The sequence below is a fragment of the Salmo salar genome, chromosome ssa12, assembly GCF_905237065.1.
Source record: "Salmo salar chromosome ssa12, Ssal_v3.1, whole genome shotgun sequence".
Taxonomy (NCBI): Eukaryota; Metazoa; Chordata; class Actinopteri; order Salmoniformes; family Salmonidae; genus Salmo; species Salmo salar.
Window position 1 is genome coordinate 8,197,758 of NC_059453.1, and position 21,384 is coordinate 8,219,141.

A 21,384-nucleotide genomic window follows, 5' to 3' on the forward strand; every position below is an offset into this window, starting at 1 on the left:
TCACGGTCAAGTCATATTGACTAAGCTGTTGTTTAGATGGGGTGAAGTTATCATGGTCAAGTCATATTGACTAAGTTGTTGTTTAGATGGGGTGAAGTTATCATGGTCAAGTCATATTGACTAAGTTGTTGTGAAGATGGGGAGGGGTGTGTCTGTGTTTTTGACACAAAGATCAAGTGTACTAGTTGTTCAGACTCTGGTCTTGTCCCATCTTGATTACTGTCTGTTTATATGGTCAGGTGCAGAAAAGAAAGACAGAGCAAAGCTGGCTCAAAACAGAGCAGCACGCCTTGCCCCTTAATTTACTACACACATATAACTAACATCAACACCATGGATGATAATCTTTTATGGTTGAGAGTTGAGGAGAAATTGACTACTTCTTGTCTTAAGAAATATTTGTGTGTTGAAAACACCTAACCACTTGTATAATGTATTTGTATACACTTCAGAACAGACAAAGTGCATTCAGAAAGTATTCAGACCCCTTGATTTATTCCACATTTTGTTACGTTACAACCTTATTCTAAAATTTATTAAATTGTTTTCATCAATCTACACACAATACCCCATAATGACAAAGCAAAAAAACTGTTTGTTGCAAATTTATACAAGTAAAATAAAAAACTGACATCACATTTACATAAGTATTCAGACCCTTTACTCAGTACTTTGTTGAAGCCTCTTTGGCAGCGATTACAGCCTGAAGTCTTCTTGGGTATGAACCTACAAGTTTGGCACACCTGTATTTGGAGAGTTTCCCCCATTCTTCTCTGCAAATCCTCTCAAGCTCTGTCAGGTTGGATGGGGAGCGTCGCTGCACAGCTATTTTCAGGTCTCTCCAGAGATGTTCGATCAGGTTCAAGTCCTGTCTCTGGCTGGGCCACTCAAGGACATTCAGAGACTTGTCCCGAAGCCACTTCTGCGTTGTCTTGGCTGTGTGCTTAGGGTCATTGTCCTGTTGGAAGGTGACCCTTCACCCCAGTCTGAGGTCCTGAGCGCTCTGGAGCAGGTTTTCATCAAGGATCTCTCTGAACTTTGCTCCATTCATCTTTCCCTCGATCCTGACTAGTCTCCCAGTCCCTGTTGCTGAAAAACATCCCCACAGCATGATGCTTGTTTCTCATGGTCTAAGAGTCCTTTAGGTGTCTTTTGGCAAACTCTAAGCGGGCTGTCATGTGCCTTTTACTGAGGAGTGGCTTCCGCCTGGACACTGCCATAAAGGCCTGATTGGTGGAGTGCTGCAGAGATGGGAGAACTTTCTAGAAGGACAACCATCTCCACAGAGGAACTGTGGAGCTCTGTCAGAGTGACCATCGTGTTCTTGGTCACCGCCCTGACCAAAGTCCTTCTCCCCCAGGGTCTGAATACTTCCCGAATACACTGTAGATACCCCACCAGACACACCACTGAGTTTCTTCACAGTACCAAAACCGTGAAGAATGGGGATCCAAAATCCTGTAGCTAATGGGGATCTAATAAACTACTCACAGCAGACCACACATCTGTAATGTCTCCAGTGTGTGTTCACTGATGCATTTTCAACTGTGAGTTTGTGTGTGTTCAGTCAGGTAATCCGCTCGAGCAAAACTCTTCCCACATTGATCACAGCCCTCTCCCCTGTGTGTTAGCATGTGTCTAGTCAGTTGTACTGCCTGATGGAAAACTGTTTCCACATATAGCACAGAGGTATGGTTTCTCTCCTGAGATTTCAAAAAGCCTTATGTTGGTATAACTCTTTCCACACAGAGCATTGGAAAGGCTTCTCTCCAGTGTGTGTTAGCTTGTGTAAGCCGTGCGGCCCCAGTCTATGGTCCGTGACGTAAACGGGCGAAAGCGGTGATGGAGGAGTGCCCTTCTCAAATGTAACAGTAATCTGCATCGCTCGGTCATGTTGTCAACAAGCCAGCATGGTGCATCGTCCAGAAACATACATATATTTTCCTTAAAATGTATGCTCAAATGAGTTTTCATTGAGAAGGCAGATAAAATGATTTTATCAAAAGCAATCACTTCTTGCTTTTGAACACACAGAATCCTTGTCATTACTCCACGAGCTTAAATATATGTCACTTTTGTTTTGAGCCGACTTTGCCATGGGCTTTCCTGGTTCTAAAACGAATGCAATCCCCTTTCACCAGATGCAAACACTTCGCACCGGGGCAACCCAGGCGAGATTATCGAATCCCCTCATTGATCAAAGCTTCTATAAGATTTCTCTCCCGTGTGTGTTCTCTTGTGCCTTGTCAGTTGTACCGTTTGACGGAAACTCTTTCCACATATAGCACAAACATAAGGTTTCTCTCCTGTGTGAATTCTCTGGTGTATAGTCAGTGTTCCTAAGGTAGTGAAACTCTTCCCACATTGATCACAGACATATGGTTTCTCTCCTGTATGTGTTCGTTTGTGTTCAGTCAGGGAACCAGCTTCAGCAAAACTCTTCTCACATTGATCACAGTTATATGGTTTCTCTCCTGTGTGTGTTCGCTTGTGTATAGTCAGTTGTCCTGACTGACGGAAACTCTTTTCACATATAGCACAAACATAAGGTTTCTCTCCTGTGTGAATTCTCTGGTGTATAGTCAGTGCTCCTAAGGTAGTGAAACTCTTCCCACATTGATCACAGACATAAGATTTCCTTCCTGTGTGTGTTCGCTTGTGTTCAGTCCTGGAATCAGCTCGAGCAAAACTCTTCCCACATTGATCACAGCGATAAGATTTCTCTCCAGTGTGTGTTAGCTTGTGTTTAGTCAGTTGCCCAGGCTGACGAAAACTCTTCCCACATTGATCACAGCCATATGGTTTCTCTCCTGTGTGTATTCTCTGGTGTCTCTTTAGGTCTCCTAAATGTGGGAAACTTTTCTCACATACATCACAGCTATAAGGTCGCTGGATCTCTTTCAACCCTCGATCCTTCCCAGATGATAAGACCCTCCCACTGAGCGAGCGACCGTTAGGATTGTCCCCTGTGAAACAAAGACATGAAGTTAAGGTTCCTCATCTGTACCAAAGTATTAACAATGAACTAGTGTTGAAGTATCTTCCCCATCCAACACAGATGAGCTGCTATACAACACTGAGTAGTTACATTCAGCAAATATGGCTCAATTAATAAATATTAATCAATCAATGAACTGTTACAGAAGCAGATTGTCGTCTAATACACACCATTGTTCCTACTTGATGACATCGAATCTGAATCTCCCTCTCCATCGCTGTCCTCCACGTTCCATTCTTCATCGCAGTCTGTATCATCATCATCATCATCATCAGACTGGCTGGGACTCATGGGTGCCACAGTAGATTCTTCATGTATCTTTCTGATGTCATCTTTCAGTCGGAGTAACCAAGACATTCCCTGCTCCTCCGATTTGACTGAATCTGCATTTTCCCACATTTCCTCCATGATTTTACGTCGCAACGAGCGATGGTTCTTTCCTTTAACTTGGGAGCCATCTATTCCACAACGTTCACACAGGTATCGTAAATGATCCTCCGTTAGAGGGTGTAAACTCTGTTCGATTTCTTCCAGCAACGCTTCCTTCTCTCCACTCATGTTGTCCTGCTGGTGGAAACAATGACAATGCAGTCAATGGCAAGACAGCAGGAAGCCCATACACTTTAGATGACCTGTAGTAGAAGAAGACAGCAGGAAGTCCATACACTTTAGATGACCTGTAGTAGAAGAAGACAGCAGGAAGTCCATACACTTCAGTTGATAAATAACTACTACAGATTGTCATCTATCAACAGGTATGGAAGTATTCCCAAGTTCGTTGTGGTCGGTCTTTTTAGAAGAGGACAAACGGCAGATGTTTCCGCGGCTATTGTCCCATTTTCATTGATTTCGATGTGAGTGATTAATATGCGCGCTATTTATTACAGTAGAACAAACTAATCAATTTCAGTCTGGAGTGGCCGCTTGGTAAATATTGGCGCGTGAGCAGTTTTTAAAAGGTAGTATTTTAGCAAAATACAAGTAATCTGAAGAAGTGTGATACCTGTGTGTAGAGAGGAATTTGTATGTCTTGGTCTTCAACAAAATCACAACTTATTTCAGCATATTGATGAATTTGGACATTTACAACCTCTGATTAATTAACGAGACATGGTCTATAGCGTTGGGGATACGGTCCAATGACTGTAGCCCACCTGCTAACACTTAGCCTGTTGTTTTATGGTACAATCATTTATTTTATTTCGCGTGCCCGGCCCGACATGAACGCTGGGCCCGTAAAAACGTGTCAGTCAGGCCAGTGGATCTCGCCAGTCACTCCCATGACAGGGCCAGTAACTTTTCCGCGCATTTCTGCGTTCCAGTTCAACATTTTCCTGCTCTGACGCAGTCTACCATTGAAGACTACACACGTAAATGTCATGCTATTTGTAGCTGAGCAATATGATTGGCCGTTCATTCAAGCACCACCATGCTCCCACGAGTCACAACTTCTGGAGCAGAGTACACGAGTTGATGCCTCCACACAGCACACGCCAGCTGTCTTCTGGAGCTCCACATTGATCTGGTACTGGTACTCAGTGTATATAGCTCCACATTGATCTGGTACTCCCTGTATATAGCTGCTCATTGATCTGGTACTTGTACTCCCTGTCTATAGCTCCACATTGATCTGGTACTCCCTGTATATAGCTCCACATTGATCTGGTACTGGTACTCCCTGTATATAGCTCCACATTGATCTGGTACTGGTACTCCCTGTATATAGCTCCACATTGATCTGGTACTGGTACTCCCTGTATATAGCTCCACATTGATCTGGTACTGGTACTCCCTGTATATAGCTCCACATTGATCTGGTACTGGTACTCCCTGTATATAGCTCCACATTGATCTGGTACTGGTCTCCCTGTATATAGCTCCACATTGATCTGGTACTGGTCTCCCTGTATATAGCTCCACATTGATCTGGTACTGGTACTCCCTGTATATAGCTCCACATTGATCTGGTACTGGTTCTCCCTGTATATAGCTCCACATTGATCTGGTACTGGTACTCCCTGTATATAGCTCCACATTGATCTGGTACTGGTACTCCCTGTATATAGCTCCACATTGATCTGGTACTGGTTCTCCCTGTATATAGCTCCACATTGATCTGGTACTGGTACTCCCTGTATATAGCTCCACATTGATCTGGTACTGGTTCTCCCTGTATATAGCTCCACATTGATCTGGTACTGGTACTCCCTGTATATAGCTCCACATTGATCTGGTACTGGTTCTCCCTGTATATAGCTCCACATTGATCTGGTACTGGTACTCCCTGTATATAGCTCCACATTGGTCTGGTACTCCCTGTATATAGCTCCACATTGATCTGGTACTGGTACTCCCTGTATATAGCTCCACATTGATCTGGTACTCCCTGTATATAGCTCCACATTGATCTGGTACTGGTACTCCCTGTATATAGCTCCACATTGATCTGGTACTGGTACTCCCTGTATATAGCTCCACATTGATCTGGTACTGGTACTCCCTGTATATAGCTCCACATTGATCTGGTACTGGTACTCCCTGTATATAGCTCCACATTGATCTGGTACTGGTACTCCCTGTATATAGCTCCACATTGATCTGGTACTCCCTGTATATAGCTCCACATTGATCTGGTACTCCCTGTATATAGCTCCACATTGATCTGGTACTTCTCCCTGTATATAGCTCCACATTGATCTGGTACTGGTACTCCCTGTATATAGCTCCACATTGATCTGGTACTGGTACTCCCTGTATATAGCTCCACATTGATCTGGTACTCCCTGTATATAGCTCCACATTGATCTGGTACTCCCTGTATATAGCTCCACATTGATCTGGTACTGGTACTCCCTGTATATAGCTCCACATCGATCTGGTACTGGTACTCCCTGTATATAGCTCCACATTGATCTGGTACTGGTACTCCCTGTATATAGCTCCACATTGATCTGGTACTGGTACTCCCTGTATATAGCTCCACATTGATCTGGTACTGGTACTCCCTGTATATAGCTCCACATTGATCTGGTACTGGTACTCCCTGTATATAGCTCCACATTGATCTGGTACTGGTACTCCCTGTATATAGCTCCACATTGATCTGGTACTCCCTGTATAAAGCTCCACATTGATCTGGTACTGGTACTCCCTGTATATAGCTCCACATTGATCTGGTACTGGTACTCCCTGTATATAGCTCCACATTGATCTGGTACTCCCTGTATATAGCTCCACATTGATCTGGTACTACCCTGTATATAGCTCCACATTGATCTGGTACTGGTACTCCCTGTATATAGCTCCACATTGATCTGGTACTGGTACTCCCTGTATATAGCTCCACATTGATCTGGTACTGGTACTTCCTGTCTATCGCTCCACATTGATCTGGTACTTCCCCTGTATATAGCTCCACATTGATCTGGTACTGGTACTCCCTGTATATAGCTCCACATTGATCTGGTACTTCCCCTGTATATAGCTCCACATTGATCTGGTACTGGTACTCCCTGTATATAGCTCCACATTGTACTGGTACTCCCTGTATATAGCTCCACATTGATCTGGTACTGGTACTCCCTGTATATAGCTCCACATTGATCTGGTACTGGTACTCCCTGTAGATAGCTCCACATTGATCTGGTACTGGTTCTCCCAGTATACAGCGCAATTCTGTATTTTATTTTATTACTCATGTTACTATTTCATTTTTAAAGTAAAGTCTACACCAGTTGTAATTGCCACGTGACAAATAAAATGTGTTTTGATTGTTCAAATCATACCTATATTGCTCTACTCTTACAGAAATTCTTTAAAAGGCCCAGTGCAGAATAAAAATGTTACTGTGTTTTATCTCATATCATACAACAGTTGATGAAATTAACACTGTAAAACGTGTGAAAAAATGTGATCAGTGTTATTCCCTGATAGTTGTAAATTGAAAATATAATCTGGCATTAAAATGTACCAGAGGCCACCAAAATACGATTTGTTTTCACAAAACAAGCTCTAAATCACCCCCCAAAATGATATTGATGATATTTAGTGAAATCGTGCAAATGAGTTTGTCTTGCTTAACATTAGCTTCTTGGGGCTATCAGTCTTCTGATCTAAAGAAGGGAACTCAGATCTCGACTAATGACGTAATTTCAACATTGACGCAACCAAATCAATTACAAAGATCTGCTGCTATTTTTGCAGCTATTCAGAACGTAGTTTAAAGGCGGCGACATGAAAATTAAAACTAGGGTTGATTTGAGCTGATCATCTTTTTAAACAGGGCATTATAAGACTAGCTAACGTTCACCGACATAGTTGGGCGGGAACTTTCGGGTAATAGTCAGTCCCCGCCCATTAGGCAGGATTAGGTGGCCGACAAGTGTGACTAATTTTACATTTACATTTAAGTCATTTAGCAGACGCTCTTATCCAGAGCGACTTACAAATTGGTGCATTCACCTTATAATATCCAGTGGAACAACCACTTTACAATAGTGCATCTAAATCTTTTAAGGGGGGGGTTAGAAGGATTACTTTATCCTATCCCAGGTATTCCTTGAAGAGGTGGGGTTTCAGGTGTCTCCGGAAGGTGGTGATTGACTCCGCTGTCCTGTCGTCGTGAGGGAGCTTGTTCCACCATTGGGGTGCCAGAGCAGCAAACAGTTTTGACTGGGCTGAGCGGGAACTGTGCTTCCTCAGAGGTAGGGAGGCGAGCAGGCCAGAGGTGGATGAACGGAGTGCCCTTGTTTGGGTGTAGGGCCTGATCAGAGCCTGAAGGTACGGAGGTGCCGTTCCCCTCACAGCTCCGTAGGCAAGCACCATGGTCTTGTAGCGGATGCGAGCTTCGACTGGAAGCCAGTGGAGAGAGCGGAGGAGCGGGGTGACGTGAGAGAACTTGGGAAGGTTGAACACCAGACGGGCTGCGGCGTTCTGGATGAGTTGTAGGGGTTTAATGGCACAGGCAGGGAGCCCAGCCAACAGCGAGTTGCAATAATCCAGACGGGAGATGACAAGTGCCTGGATTAGGACCTGCGCCGCTTCCTGTGTGAGGCAGGGTCGTACTCTGCGAATGTTGTAGAGCATGAACCTACAGGATCGGGTCACCGCCTTGATGTTGGTGGAGAACGACAGGGTGTTGTCCAGGGTCACGCCAGCTTTAGCACTCTGGGAGGAGGACACAAGGGAGTTGTCAACCGTGATGGCGAGATCATGGAACGGGCAGTCCTTCCCCGGGAGGAAGAGCAGCTCCGTCTTGCCGAGGTTCAGCTTGAGGTGGTGATCCGTCATCCACACTGATATGTCTGCCAGACATGCAGAGATGCGATTCGCCACCTGGTTGTCAGAAGGGGGAAAGGAGAAGATTAATTGTGTGTCATCTGCATAGCAATGATATGAGAGACCATGTGAGGATATGACAGAGCCAAGTGACTTGGTGTATAGCGAGAATAGGAGTGGGCCAAGAACAGAGCCCTGGGGGACACCAGTGGTGAGAGCACGTGGTGCGGAGACAGATTCTCGCCACGCCACCTGGTAGGAGCGACCTGTCAGGTAGGACGCAATCCAAGCGTGGGCGGCGCCGGAGATGCCCAGCTCGGAGAGGGTGGAGAGGAGGATCTGATGGTTCACGGTATCAAAGGCAGCAGATAGGTCTAGAAGGATGAGAGCAGAGGAGAGAGAGTTAGCTTTAGCAGTGCGGAGAGCCTCCGTGACACAGAGAAGAGCAGTCTCAGTTGAATGCCCAGTCTTGAAACCTGACTGATTAGGATCAAGAAGGTCATTCTGAGAGAGATAGCTGGCCAAGGACGGCGCGTTCAAGAGTTTTGGAGAGAAAGGAAAGAAGGGATACTGGTCTGTAGTTGTTGACATCGGAGGGATCGAGTGTAGGTTTTTTCAGAAGGGGTGCAACTCTCGCTCTCTTGAAGACGGAAGGGACGTAGCCAGCGGTATTTTCTGAGCTAAACTGAACAAGACGCACCTCCAACAACACATAGCAGCTCACATAATTCTGCCCAAAAACAATAATTTCTCTCACCCAAGTAGTATGTATATGGGCGATTTAGGTGAGCGCTGAAGTCACCCCATGATTAGCAGTGCCCGTTTTTGTTACACACTACTGGTCAAAAGTTTTAGAACACCTACTCATTCAAGGGTTTTTCTTTATTTTTACTATTTTCTACATTGTAGAATAATAGTGAAGACATCAAAACTATGAAATAACACATATGGAATCATGTAGTAACCAAAAAAAGTGTTAAACAAATCTAAATATATTTAATATTTGAGATTGTGCAAAGGGTGGCTACTTTGAAGACTCTTGACATTCTCTCAACCAGCTTCACCTGGATTGTTTTTCCAACAGTCTTGAAGGAGTTCACACATATGCGGAGCACTTGTTGGCTGCTTTTCCTTCACTCCGTGGTCCGACTCATCCCAAACCATCCTAATTTGGTTGAGGTCGGGGGATTGTGGAGGCCAGGTCATCTGATGCAGCACTCCATCACTCTCCTTCTTGGTCAACTAGCCCTTACACAGCCTGGAGGTGTGTTGGGTCATTATCCTGTTGAAAAACTAAAGATTGTCCCACTAAGCCCGAACCAAATGGGATGGCGTATCGCTACAGAATGCTGTGTTAGCCATGCTGGTTAAGTGTGCGTTGAATTCTAAATCACAAACATTGTCACCAGACAAGCACCCCCACACCTCCTCCTCCATGCTTTACGGTGGGAAATACACATGCAGATCATCCGTTCACCCACACCACATCTCACAAAGACACTGCTGTTGTAACCAAAAATGTCCAATTTGGACTCCAGACCAAAATAAAACATTTCCACCGGTCTAATGTCCATTGCTTGTGTTTCTTGGCCCAAGCAAGTCTCTTCTTATTATTGGTGTCCTTTAGTAGTGGTTTCTTTGCAGCAATTCGACCATGAAGGCCTGATTCACACAGTCTCCTCTGAACAGTTGATGTTGAGATGCGTCTGTAACTCCGTGACGCATTTGTTTGGGCAGCAATTTCTGAGTCTGGTAACTAATGAACTTATCCTCTGCAGCAGAGGTAACTCTGGATCTTCCATTCCTGTGGTGGTCCTCTTGAGAGCCAGTTTCATCAAAGTTCTTGAAATTTTCCGTATTGACTGACCTTCATGTCTTAACCTGTTGGGGCTAGGGGGCAGTATTTGCACGGCCGGATAAAAAAACGTACCCGATTTAATCTGGTTACTACTCCTGCCCAGTAACTAGAATATGCATATAATTATTGGCTTTGGATAGAAAACACTCAAACAGTTTTAGAAACTTTAGGATGGTGTCTGTGAGTATAACAGAACTCATTTGGCAGGCCAGAACCTGAGAAGATTCCTTACAGGAAGTGGCCTGTCTGACCATTTCTTGCCCTCCTTGATCATCTCTAACAAATACAGGGGATCTCTGGCATGACGTGACACTTCCTACGGCTCCCATGGGCTCTCAGAAGGCGGGAAAAAGCTGAACGATGTAATTCCATCCCCAGGCTGAAACACATTAGCGCGTTTGGCAAGTGCTCTATCAGAGGGCCATTAGACTGAGGCTCGTGCATGAGGGGATAGCATGCTTTTACTTTCACTCTCTTTGTAATAAAAAACGATTTCCCAGTCGGAATATTATCGCTTTTTTACGAGAAAAATGGCATAAAAATTGATTTTAAACAGCGGTCGACATGCTTCGAAGTACGGTAATGGAATATTTAGACATTTTTTGTCACGAAATGCGCCATGCTCGTCACCCTTATTTACCCTTTCGGATAGTGTCTTGAACGCACGAACAAAACACCGCTATTTGGATATAACAATGGATTATTTGGGACCAAACCAACATTTGTTATTGAAGTAGAAGTCCTGGGAGTGCATTCTGACGAAGACAGCAAAGGTAGTACAATTTTTCTTATAGTAAATCTGACTTTGGTGAATGCTAAACTTGCTGGGTGTCTAAATAGCTAGCCCTGTGATGCCGGGCTATCTACTTAGAATATTGCAAAATGTGCTTTCACCAAAAAGCTATTTTAAAATCGGACATATCGAGTGCATAGAGGAGTTCTGTATCTATAATTCTTAAAATAATTGTTATGCTTTTTGTGAACGTTTAACGTGAGTAATTTAGTAAATTCACCGGCAGTGTTCGGTGGGAATGCTAGTCACATGCTAATGTAAAAAGCTGTTTTTTGATATAAATATGAACTTGATTGAACAAAACATGCATGTATTGTATAACATAATGTCCTAGGGTTGTCATCTGATGAAGATCAAAGGTTAGTGCTGCATTTAGCTGTGGTTTTGGTTTATGTGACATTATGCTAGCTTGAGAAATGGGTGTCTGATTATTTCTGGCTGGGTACTCTGCTGACATAATCTAATGTTTTGCTTTCGTTGTAAAGCCTTTTTGAAATCGGACAGTGTGGTTAGATTAACGAGAGTCTTGTCTTTAAAATGGTGTAAAATAGTCATATGTTTGAAAAATTGAAGTTTTTGCATTTTTGAGGTATTTGAATATCGCGCCACGGGATTACACTGGCTGTTGAGTAGTTGGGACGCAAGCGTCCCACCTAGCCCATAGAGGTTAAAGTAATGATGGACAGTCGTTTCTCTTTGCTTATTTGAGCTGTTCTTGCTATAATATGTACTTGTTATTTTACCAACTAGGGCTATCTTCTGTATACACCCCACCTTGTCACAACACAACTGATGGCTCAAACGCATTAACCTCTTACATCTAGACATTCCGCTAACGGAACACCACTCCAATATCCAATGATAGGGCGTGGCGTGAAATACAAACTCCTCGAAAATCCGAAAACTTCAATTTTTCAAACATATGACTATTTTACACCATTTTAAAAGACAAGACTCTCCTTTATCTAACCACACTGTCCGATTTCAAAAAGGCTTTACAACGAAAGCAAAACATTAGATTATGTCAGCAGAGTACCCAGCCAGAAATAATCAGACACCCATTTTTCAAGCTAGCATATAATGTCACAAAAACCAAAACCACAGCTAAATGCAGCACTAACCTTTGATGATCTTCATCAGATGACACTCCTAGGACATTATGTTATACAATACATGCATGTTATGTTAAATCAAGTACATATTTATATCAAAAAACAGCTTTTTACATTAGCATGTGACGTTCAGAACTAGCATTCCCACCGAACACTTCCGGTGAATTTACTAAATTACTCACAATAAACGTTCACAAAAAACATAATAATTTGCAATCGCGGTGTCCGATTTTAAAATAGCTTTTCGGTGAAAGCACATTTTGCAATATTCTGAGTAGATAGCTCGCCATCACGGGCTAGCTAATTTGACACCCACCAAGTGTGGTACTCACCAAACTCAGATTTACTATAAGAAAAATTGGATTACCTTTGCTGTTCTTCGTCAGAATGCACTCCCAGGACTTCTACTTCAACAACAAATGTTGGTTTGGTTCCAAATAATCCATAGTTATATCCAAATAGCGGCGTTTTGTTCGTGCGTTCAAGACCCTATCCGAAGGGTAACAAAGGGTGACGCCCGGACGCGTATCGTGACAAAACATTTCAAAATATTCCATTACCGTACTTCGAAGCATGTCAAACGCTGTTGAAAATCAATTTTTATGCGATTTTTCTCATAAAATAGCGATAATATTCCGACCCGGAGTCGTTGTTTTCGTTCAAAGACTGAAAAAGTAAAATGGACTCTTCACGTGCACGCGCGCACCCGTCTCATTGTTCTCTGATCGACCACTTACCAAATGCGCTACTGTTTTTCAGCCAGTAACTGCAGAGTCATCATTCAACGTTCTGGCGCCTTCTGAGAGCCTTAGAAAGTGTCACGTTACAGCAGAGATCCTCTGTTTTGGATAGAGATGACAAAGAAGGCCAAGAAATGGTCAGACAGGGTACTTCCTGTACAGAATCTTCCCAGGTTTTGGCCTGCCATTTGAGTTCTGTTATACTCACAGACACCATTCAAACAGTTTTAGAAACTTTGGAGTGTTTTCTATCCAAAGCTACTAATTATATGCATATTCTAGTTTCTGGGCAGGAGTAATAACCAGATTAAATCAGGTACGTTTTTTATCCGGCCGTGAAAATACTGCCCCCTATCCATAACAAGTTAAGGAAAGAAAGAAATTCCACAAATTCACTTTTAACAAGTCACACCTGTTAATTGAAATGCATTCCAGGTGACTACCTCATGAAGTTGGTTGAGAGAATGCCAAGTGTGTGCAAAGCTGTCATCAAGGAAAAGGGTGGCTATTTGAAGAATCTCAAATATAAAATATTTTTATTTGTTTAACACTTTTTTGGTTACTACATGATTCCATGTGTGTTATTTCATAGTTTTGATGACTTCACTATTATTCTACAATGTAGAAAATAGTCAAAATAAAGAAAAACCCTGGAATGGGTAAGTGTCTCCAAACTTTTGACTGATACTGTATATAGATAGATTTTCTTATTTTCTTTAAAACAACAATACACAGACAATACAAATGGCCGGACACATCAGAGGGTCAGAAGGTGTTCTGGTCAGTGGGTGCTCATGCCCCCACTCACCCCGAGACATCAACAAGGCCCAAAGGGATTTTTCAAGGGACTTGGAACACCCAGGCGGGCATGGAAGTGAGCGCACCCATAACTACCAGGACCAGCAGACACACGTCTCACAGCATGAATCTAAGAGGACCAGCAGACACACTGCTCACAGCATGAAACTACCAGGACCAGCAGACAGACCGCTCACAGCATGAAACTACCAGGACCAGCAGACACACTGCTCACAGCATGAAACTACCAGGACCAGACAGACCGCTCACAGCATGAAACAAAAACACAAAACATAAATAGCTAAATGTAAAACATACAATAATCCCATTCCTACCCTCACCCCGATTGGAGGACCTCAATAATCCCACCCTCACACCCGAATGGAGGACCTCAAACATTTATAATGTACATTTGCATTTATAATTTTTCCAACACTCATCAATTCCACCCTTCACACAGCGTCAGATCAACCCATCTTTCCCAGGAAATCATCATTCTACCATTTCCTCTCGCAATACATCCTTCCATTCTCCCATGGTGTCTCACTAGGGACTTCAACCCCGCCATCTGCAAACGTCCCCCAAAAAAAATCAACATTTAACCCAAGAGCACAATGATATTTCCTGTTGACTGACGGTGGTCCTTCAAGTCTCCCAGCAATATGGTGTGCAGGACCAACCACACCCTGATATTGTTCCTGAACCTGACTCCAGAAACTAGACACCTACTGGACAGTAGGGCTGGGCGATATCAATTTCATTTGATTTATTCTAATGTATGTTTTTGCAAAAGATTACAAATGCCTGTATTGCAGAATCAAGTTTCTTATTTATTTTTTATGAGCGTTTGTCCGCTTGTTCTCATCTTGTCTTTTTGGTCCTTCTGTGCTGAGTGCACTTTCTCCATTTACATCAGATATCTGTATATAATGACAAAATGCTCATGTCTCCTCCACTAACAACAGGAGTTGTTGTCCCAAAGTGAAGGCAGGCAACAAGCTTAGGTTCAAAATAAGCACATAGAAACACATTGGGCTTATTTTGGCGAGAGTGAAACCTCTCTCTTGGCTTCTTTCTCCCAAGTCCCTACCACTCACAACAACAAAGATGAGAGATCACTTCTTCGTCGCTGACAAGCAGTTTCAACTCGCTATTTGCATTTGAGGTTTGGTCTTAACACTCGGTCATATGGACACTGAAACACACGGAGACATTATTTTACTGTAATAGAGGAGACGTTAACCTTTCGAACCAATCCCTGTTTATGTTTCAACTCCTCACATTTCAAGCGAGCAGACACTACTAAAACAGATGCCAAAATGCTCATTTTGTCGCGAGCGCATTACAGTACCACGTACCGCTAGCAGCATTTTACTCAAATAAAGACTGTTATACTGGCTGTTTAGTCTGTGTTTTAGGAATGTGCAATAAGAATAAAACAATGATATAAGGAATTGGCAAATCTTTCTCATTCTGAGAAATAAGGTAGGCCACTTGGTTTCAACATGTGAACAAAGTGGACAGGCTAGCATGCTGTTCAAACAGCTGGAGACTGACTGAAAGGTGTGTTTTTATAACAATTCAACTGTTATGCCTTGTTAGCTAGCAAATATATTCTAAACTTGAAATATAAATATGAGCTGGCTACTCACTAGCATGTGGGCTTGTGCTGGAGAGATTGTTTATGAGACCAGGGTTAATGTTCTAGAATGCCTGCTACATTATTAGTGAATGTGCATTATGCATGGTTCTGGTTAAAGTTTTAACAAAAAGGGCATTTGTATAGACAGACCTGAAAGCCAGATCAGTGATAGCATAAAAAAGCAGGTAAAACTATTTTTATTAAATTATTAGTGGGTCTTATGGTTGTGGAAGGAATATATTCAGCCTTGGTATAATGTCACAAGCTCTGAATTCATTCAATTATTTCTGACCGTTTTTAAATGCAGTGTATTTTACCTTTAAAATTGTACAACAAAGCTTATTTAGAGGATAACATTTTAGACTATCAAGATATATCATGAGTCGCCCATAAATTTGAACATAAACGGAGATATGAGTATTAAGCCATACCACCCAGCCCTAAAGGACAGTACCAAAGAGACAGGCTATTGAGCCATACTGCCCAGCCCTAAAGGACAGTACTAAAGAGACAGGCTATTGAGCCTGACTGCCCAGCCCTAAAGGACAGTACCAAAGAGACAGGCTATTGAGCCATATCACCCAGCCCTAAAGGACAGTACCAAAGAGACAGGCTATTGAGCCATACCGCCCAGCCCTAAAGGACAGTACCAAAGAGACAGGCTATTGAGCCATATCACCCAGCCCTAAAGGACAATACCAAAGAGACAGGCTATTGAGCCATACCGCCCAGCCCTAAAAGGACAATACCAAAGAGACAGGCTATTGAGCCAGACTGCCCAGCCCTAAAGGACAATACCAAAGAGACAGGCTATTGAGCCAGACTGCCCACACCTAAAAGGACAATACCAAAGAGACAGGCTATTGAGCCATACCGCCCAGCACCTAAAAGGACAGTACCAAAGAGACAGGCTATTGAGCCAGACTGCCCAGCCCTAAAGGACAATACCAAAGAGACACACTATTGAGCCATACCACCCAGCCCTAAAGGACAGGACCAAAGAGACACATTATTGAGCCATACCACCCAGCCCTAAAGGACAGTACCAAAGAGACAGGCTATTGAGCCATACCACCCAGCCCTAAAGGACAGGACCAAAGAGACACACTATTGAACCAGACTGCCCAGCCCTAGACACACTATTGAACCATACCGCTCAGCCCTAAAGGACAGTACTAAAGAGACAGGCTATTGAGCCATACCGCTCAGCCCTAAAGGACAGTACTAAAGAGACAGGCTATTGAGCCAGACTGCCCAGCCCTAAAGGACAATACCAAAGAGACAGGCTATTGAGCCAGACTGCCCAGCCCTAAAGGACAATACCAAAGAGACAGGCTATTGAGCCATACCACCCAGCCCTAAAGGACAATACCAAAGAGACAGGCTATTGAGCCATACCACCCAGCCCTAAAGGACAATACCAAAGAGACAGGCTATTGAGCCATACCACCCAGCCCTAAAGGACAATACCAAAGAGACAGGCTATTGAGCCATACCACCCAGCCCTAAAGGACAATACCAAAGAGACAGGCTATTGAGCCATACCACCCAGCCCTAAAGGACAGTACCAAAGAGACAGGCTATTGAGCCATACCACCCAGCCCTAAAGGACAATACCAAAGAGACAGGCTATTGAGCCATACCACCCAGCCCTAAAGGACAGGACCAAAGAGACACACTATTGAGCCATACCACCCAGCCCTAAAGGACAGGACCAAAGAGACACATTATTGAACCAGACTGCCCAGCCCTAGACACACTATTGAACCAGACTGCCCAGCCCTAAAGGACATGACCAAAGAGACATGCTATTGATTATTTGTCTACATGGCAGAGTCTGCACCGGTCTGTCTGTTCAATACCCCATATATACTGAGAATTATTTCTGGAGAGAATTTTATATTATAGCTTAAATTTAAAAGAAGAATTGATGCATCTGTTTTGTTTAACAAACCCGTTGCCATGGTATTGGGACATCAAAGATCTGTTTTATGTGGCTTAGTTGTCAACCCTCTTGACTGTCAGTTAAACTGATACATTTTATGACTTATAATGAGTCATTTTAAGTCATTTATGATTCTTATTGGTGGCAGACAAACGAATTAATTATTTTCGCAAAATATTTAGCTGGTCCGTGCTTCTCCAGGGTGCTGTTGGAGAGATGCACCGCTATGACAATGTCGTGAAACATACACTTTTTACATCATGCATGCACGCTTCTCCGATCAAATAGCCTAAACAAAATTGAGGCAATAAAAAAAGCTATTCAGTGTGAATGACATTTTAACAAATACTACATCCTAAAAATCAGGCTACCCACACCTGCTGTCCAGGAGTTTCACCCTGCGGACGGGCCTGCACTGCCGTGTTTGTTCACGAACCACTAAACTGGAATTATTGACGATATCGTCATATATAGACTGTCAACATTCGTCGTTCTTAGGTGCACAAAACATTAATCCGCCTACAGCTGTTGTTGAACAGAAGCTAGCTATTTAACTCACCAAATTCCTTGTAGAAAAGCCAGCTAGCTAGCAAGCTAACGCAGCTAGCAAGTCCCTGTCCTCCTTTTTTTCCACGTGGAAAACGAGGTAGCTAGCAAGCTTTATCTCGTCAGTTTTGTCTAATGATCCTTTATGACTTTCAAACAAAGTTGTCCTGTGGCTGTTGCATTTTGGAGATTGAAAATAGGATATATTTATAGTAGGCTACAAGCACGAACGTTTCAGCTACTCTCTAGCAAGGTATCAACTTCCGCTTTGACTGGCATTGTTGTTGTTCTATTTCTTCTACGGTATTATGGCGGTCCGCAAACAAGTGTCAGGTGCATGCCGCCACCTACTGTACGAGTGGTAAACGATAGAAGAAGGAAAAAACTCAATTGTTGGAAAATAAACATTAAAAACCTATCCTACTCCGTCTGTCACAGTCCAATTCAAGCTCAGCGGCCTGTGAGGACAGAACATTCTGTGACAGGATTTCTTGCAAGGCCTCGGCTGTAAACTCAGAGTCACAAAAGAGCGTTCTGTATGCACTAACAATGACTAAAATGTTCTCTGATTTCTTCTTTGTTGTGTGCTGCGTAGTTTACGACGAGGCACTAAATGCTACAAAGACCAACTTTTTCACGTGCAATATATCAGGATCCCTTGGTTGCCGAGAAACATTCACTGGTGCAGGCTCTATTACCATTGCGTCTTCAACGCCACTCGCCCCTTCCACTCTTCTCATCGCCTCCAGATAGGAGACACACTGGACATCCCTCACTCTTGCCACCTCTGTCTCCTTCCCCCTAACGGGACAATCCCGGGAAATGAAGGTGCATGTTCGCCACTTACAGTTGTAGCATTACCTCAGCTGGCATACGATATTCTTCCCGTCTGCATACACTTGACACGTGACCAAATCTTTTTGCATTTACGACACTAGAGGGGTTTGTGCACAAAAGCTTTTACAGGATATTTTACAAATCCTAACTTTACATGAGAAGGGAGAGACTTTTCATCGAAGAACAGTAGTATGGATGAAGTCAATTTCCTTACTCCATCCGCCATACCCGTCAGTTGACGTGCACCAATCACTTCACCTGCTTCCTCGGCAGGTAGCCTAGTGGTTAGAGCCTAGTAGTTAGAGGCAGGAAGCCTAGTGGTTAGAGGCTAGTGGTTAGAGGCTAGTGGTTAGAGCCTAGTGGTTAGAGCTTTGGACTAGCAACCGAAAGGTTGCAAGATCAAATCCCTGAGCTGACAAGGTAAAAATCTGTTGTTCTTCCCCTGAACAAGGCAGTTAACTCACTGTTCCTAGGCCGTCATTGAAAATAAGAATTTGTTCTTAACTGACTTGCCTAGTTAAATAAAGGTTAAATAAAAAAATATAATCTGCATGCGCCACCCTAGAGATAACCTCCTTGACAGGTGCCCTGCTTTGGAAATCTGTACACATTACATTCAAGTGTCTTTTTGAGGCGCAAAGCACACTTCTTCTGCCCCAGCAGACACACCCAAAAAAAATCTGAATTATCCCCAGGAGGACATTTCCCCGTTGACCTACTAACGCTCTCTTCCAAATCTATCAAAAAGGCTCTGATCTTACATTTAGCCTCACCTCTACCCAGTGGAGCCCGAAGATAAACCAGGTCCTAGTGGTCTCAGAGGGATCCCTGGCCCAGCGGTGAGCACACACACCCTGACCCCTGACCTGTCAACTCATCACCACACAACCTCATAAGCCGGATGTACTATACTGCGAATGCAAAACTGACCAACTTCATCAATGACAATACAGATAAAATAAAAAAATTAATGACTGTCTGTCTCCTCTCTCTCTCTCTCCAGGGGGAACAAGGTTTAAATGGACCACCAGGTGTAACAGGACCACCAGGACCCATGGTAAAACAACAGTCTACACCTTCATCCATCCATCTCTCCATCCTTCCATCCCACTCCATCCATTGTCCCTTTCTCCACAGTCTACAGCTCCACAGGCTATTGCATCACATTTTAGCGCCCTTTTTTGGCTATTTTATTTGGACACTATTCCATTTGAAAAGATTTAATCTGGCAAAGTGTCAAATGAACAATATAGCTGGTTCATAAAAGCCAACTCACTGACCTAAAACAAGAGAAGCCTGTTACCTTTTTAGGAACATCTCTACCAAGAGAACTTAACAAGAACTGTGCTATTAACATAAGTAATGTACATGTATAAATTGCTTGGGCATTAATGATAAGAATAAATAAAAGGGAGGACTGGGTGGTGGCAGAGCCATATTACTGTACTATCGAGTTGGTCCATTGCAGTTCTGTCTGAACGTTCTGAGAGCGCCACCTTCTCCATAGCTGAATAAAGGCACTGACATGGTAGCCGATCTAAAACCTCAGGGTGGTGGTAGTTGATGATGCCATCTTTAACAGGTATCTAGTCTTCACATAGAATTTACAACAATGGTCTGATTCACATAGGAAATGTACAAGTATAAAATGCATGAATAATATTAGGTGTGGTACCAAGATTTAACTGTGACTGAACTGAGGAGTCAAAACAATAAAAGGTCACGCACACTCCATGTAACTCAATGATTTTAATGAACCAATGTTTCTGTACACAGTGTCTTAAGTCATCTTAAAGCAGATAAAAGTATATGAGGCTATTTTATTCAATTTCTGACCACACCTCAATTTAAAAAGCCATTTTCTATCGAAAAAAATAAGGTTAGTATTTAATCTATTAAAACTCAATTCAGAATCTGTAGAGCTGGATTCAGGCACAGATGCGGGAAAAGAGGTCAATGGAACGCAGGACGCTGTGACGGAGTCATTGGCTCACATTCAACAAATCTGATCTAACTAAAGTGGATATATTCATCAAATCCGTCATATGATTTCTGTAACAGGCCCACAAAGTGGTTACTTTAGTCCGATTTAGATATATTTGTCGGTTTCCTCTGCATAACATTTTTGAAGTTGTCCCTTTTCCTGTTTAGAAGAAGTAACTGCTAACTCCTGTTGTTATGAGCTTGTAGCATACACAAATCGCTGATGGCAGTCAAAGTCCTTTTGTTACTATTATGCAGTTGATTGGTGATGATGACATGAACATGTGTTGGGGTTGACATCCATATAAGCATTATACTCCGATTTTTACCTCAACATATAGTGAGGGGACCATGAGGAGATTCGGGATCTTTCCCCCATGGCATCTTTCTCCCACCTGTATTCATGACATTTCTATTGTTTTGGTCGAGTTCCATCCATCTCTTTACCGCATATGCATATATGCATATATATATATGCATATATGCATATTGCCGGTAAAGAGATGGATGGAACTCGACAAAACAATAGATATACACATTATATATATATATATATATACATACATATATATATATATATATATACATACATACACATTATATATATATATATATACACATTATATATACATACATACATACATACACACACACACACACACACACATATACATACATACATACATATACATATGGTAAAGAGATGGATGGAACTCGATGTGTATATATATATGTATGTATATATATATATATATATATATATATATATATTATATACACTATATATATATATATATATATATACACATACATACATACATATATATATACACATACATACATACATACATACAT

General features: G+C 42.7%; 1 protein-coding gene across 2 annotated transcripts; it reads right to left on the bottom strand.

The window, feature by feature from the left end:
• Positions 1-1,071: 1,071 nt before the first annotated feature.
• Positions 1,072-18,005, bottom strand: LOC106564071 (zinc finger protein 239). Of its 2 annotated transcripts, none has more exons than XM_014130055.2 (3): positions 17,723-18,005; positions 3,169-3,562; positions 1,072-2,966 (listed from the first exon to the last, which is right to left on the bottom strand). In XM_014130055.2, the coding sequence occupies exons 2-3, from the start codon at positions 3,554-3,556 to the stop codon at positions 2,191-2,193; spliced, it is 1,164 nt and encodes a 387-aa protein (XP_013985530.2). In that variant the 5' UTR covers positions 3,557-3,562; positions 17,723-18,005; the 3' UTR covers positions 1,072-2,190. The 2 variants fall into 2 exon arrangements, with proteins under 2 accessions (XP_013985530.2, XP_013985528.2); XM_014130053.2 differs by having other exon boundaries at positions 3,169-3,565; positions 17,723-18,003.
• Positions 18,006-21,384: the final 3,379 nt, after the last annotated feature.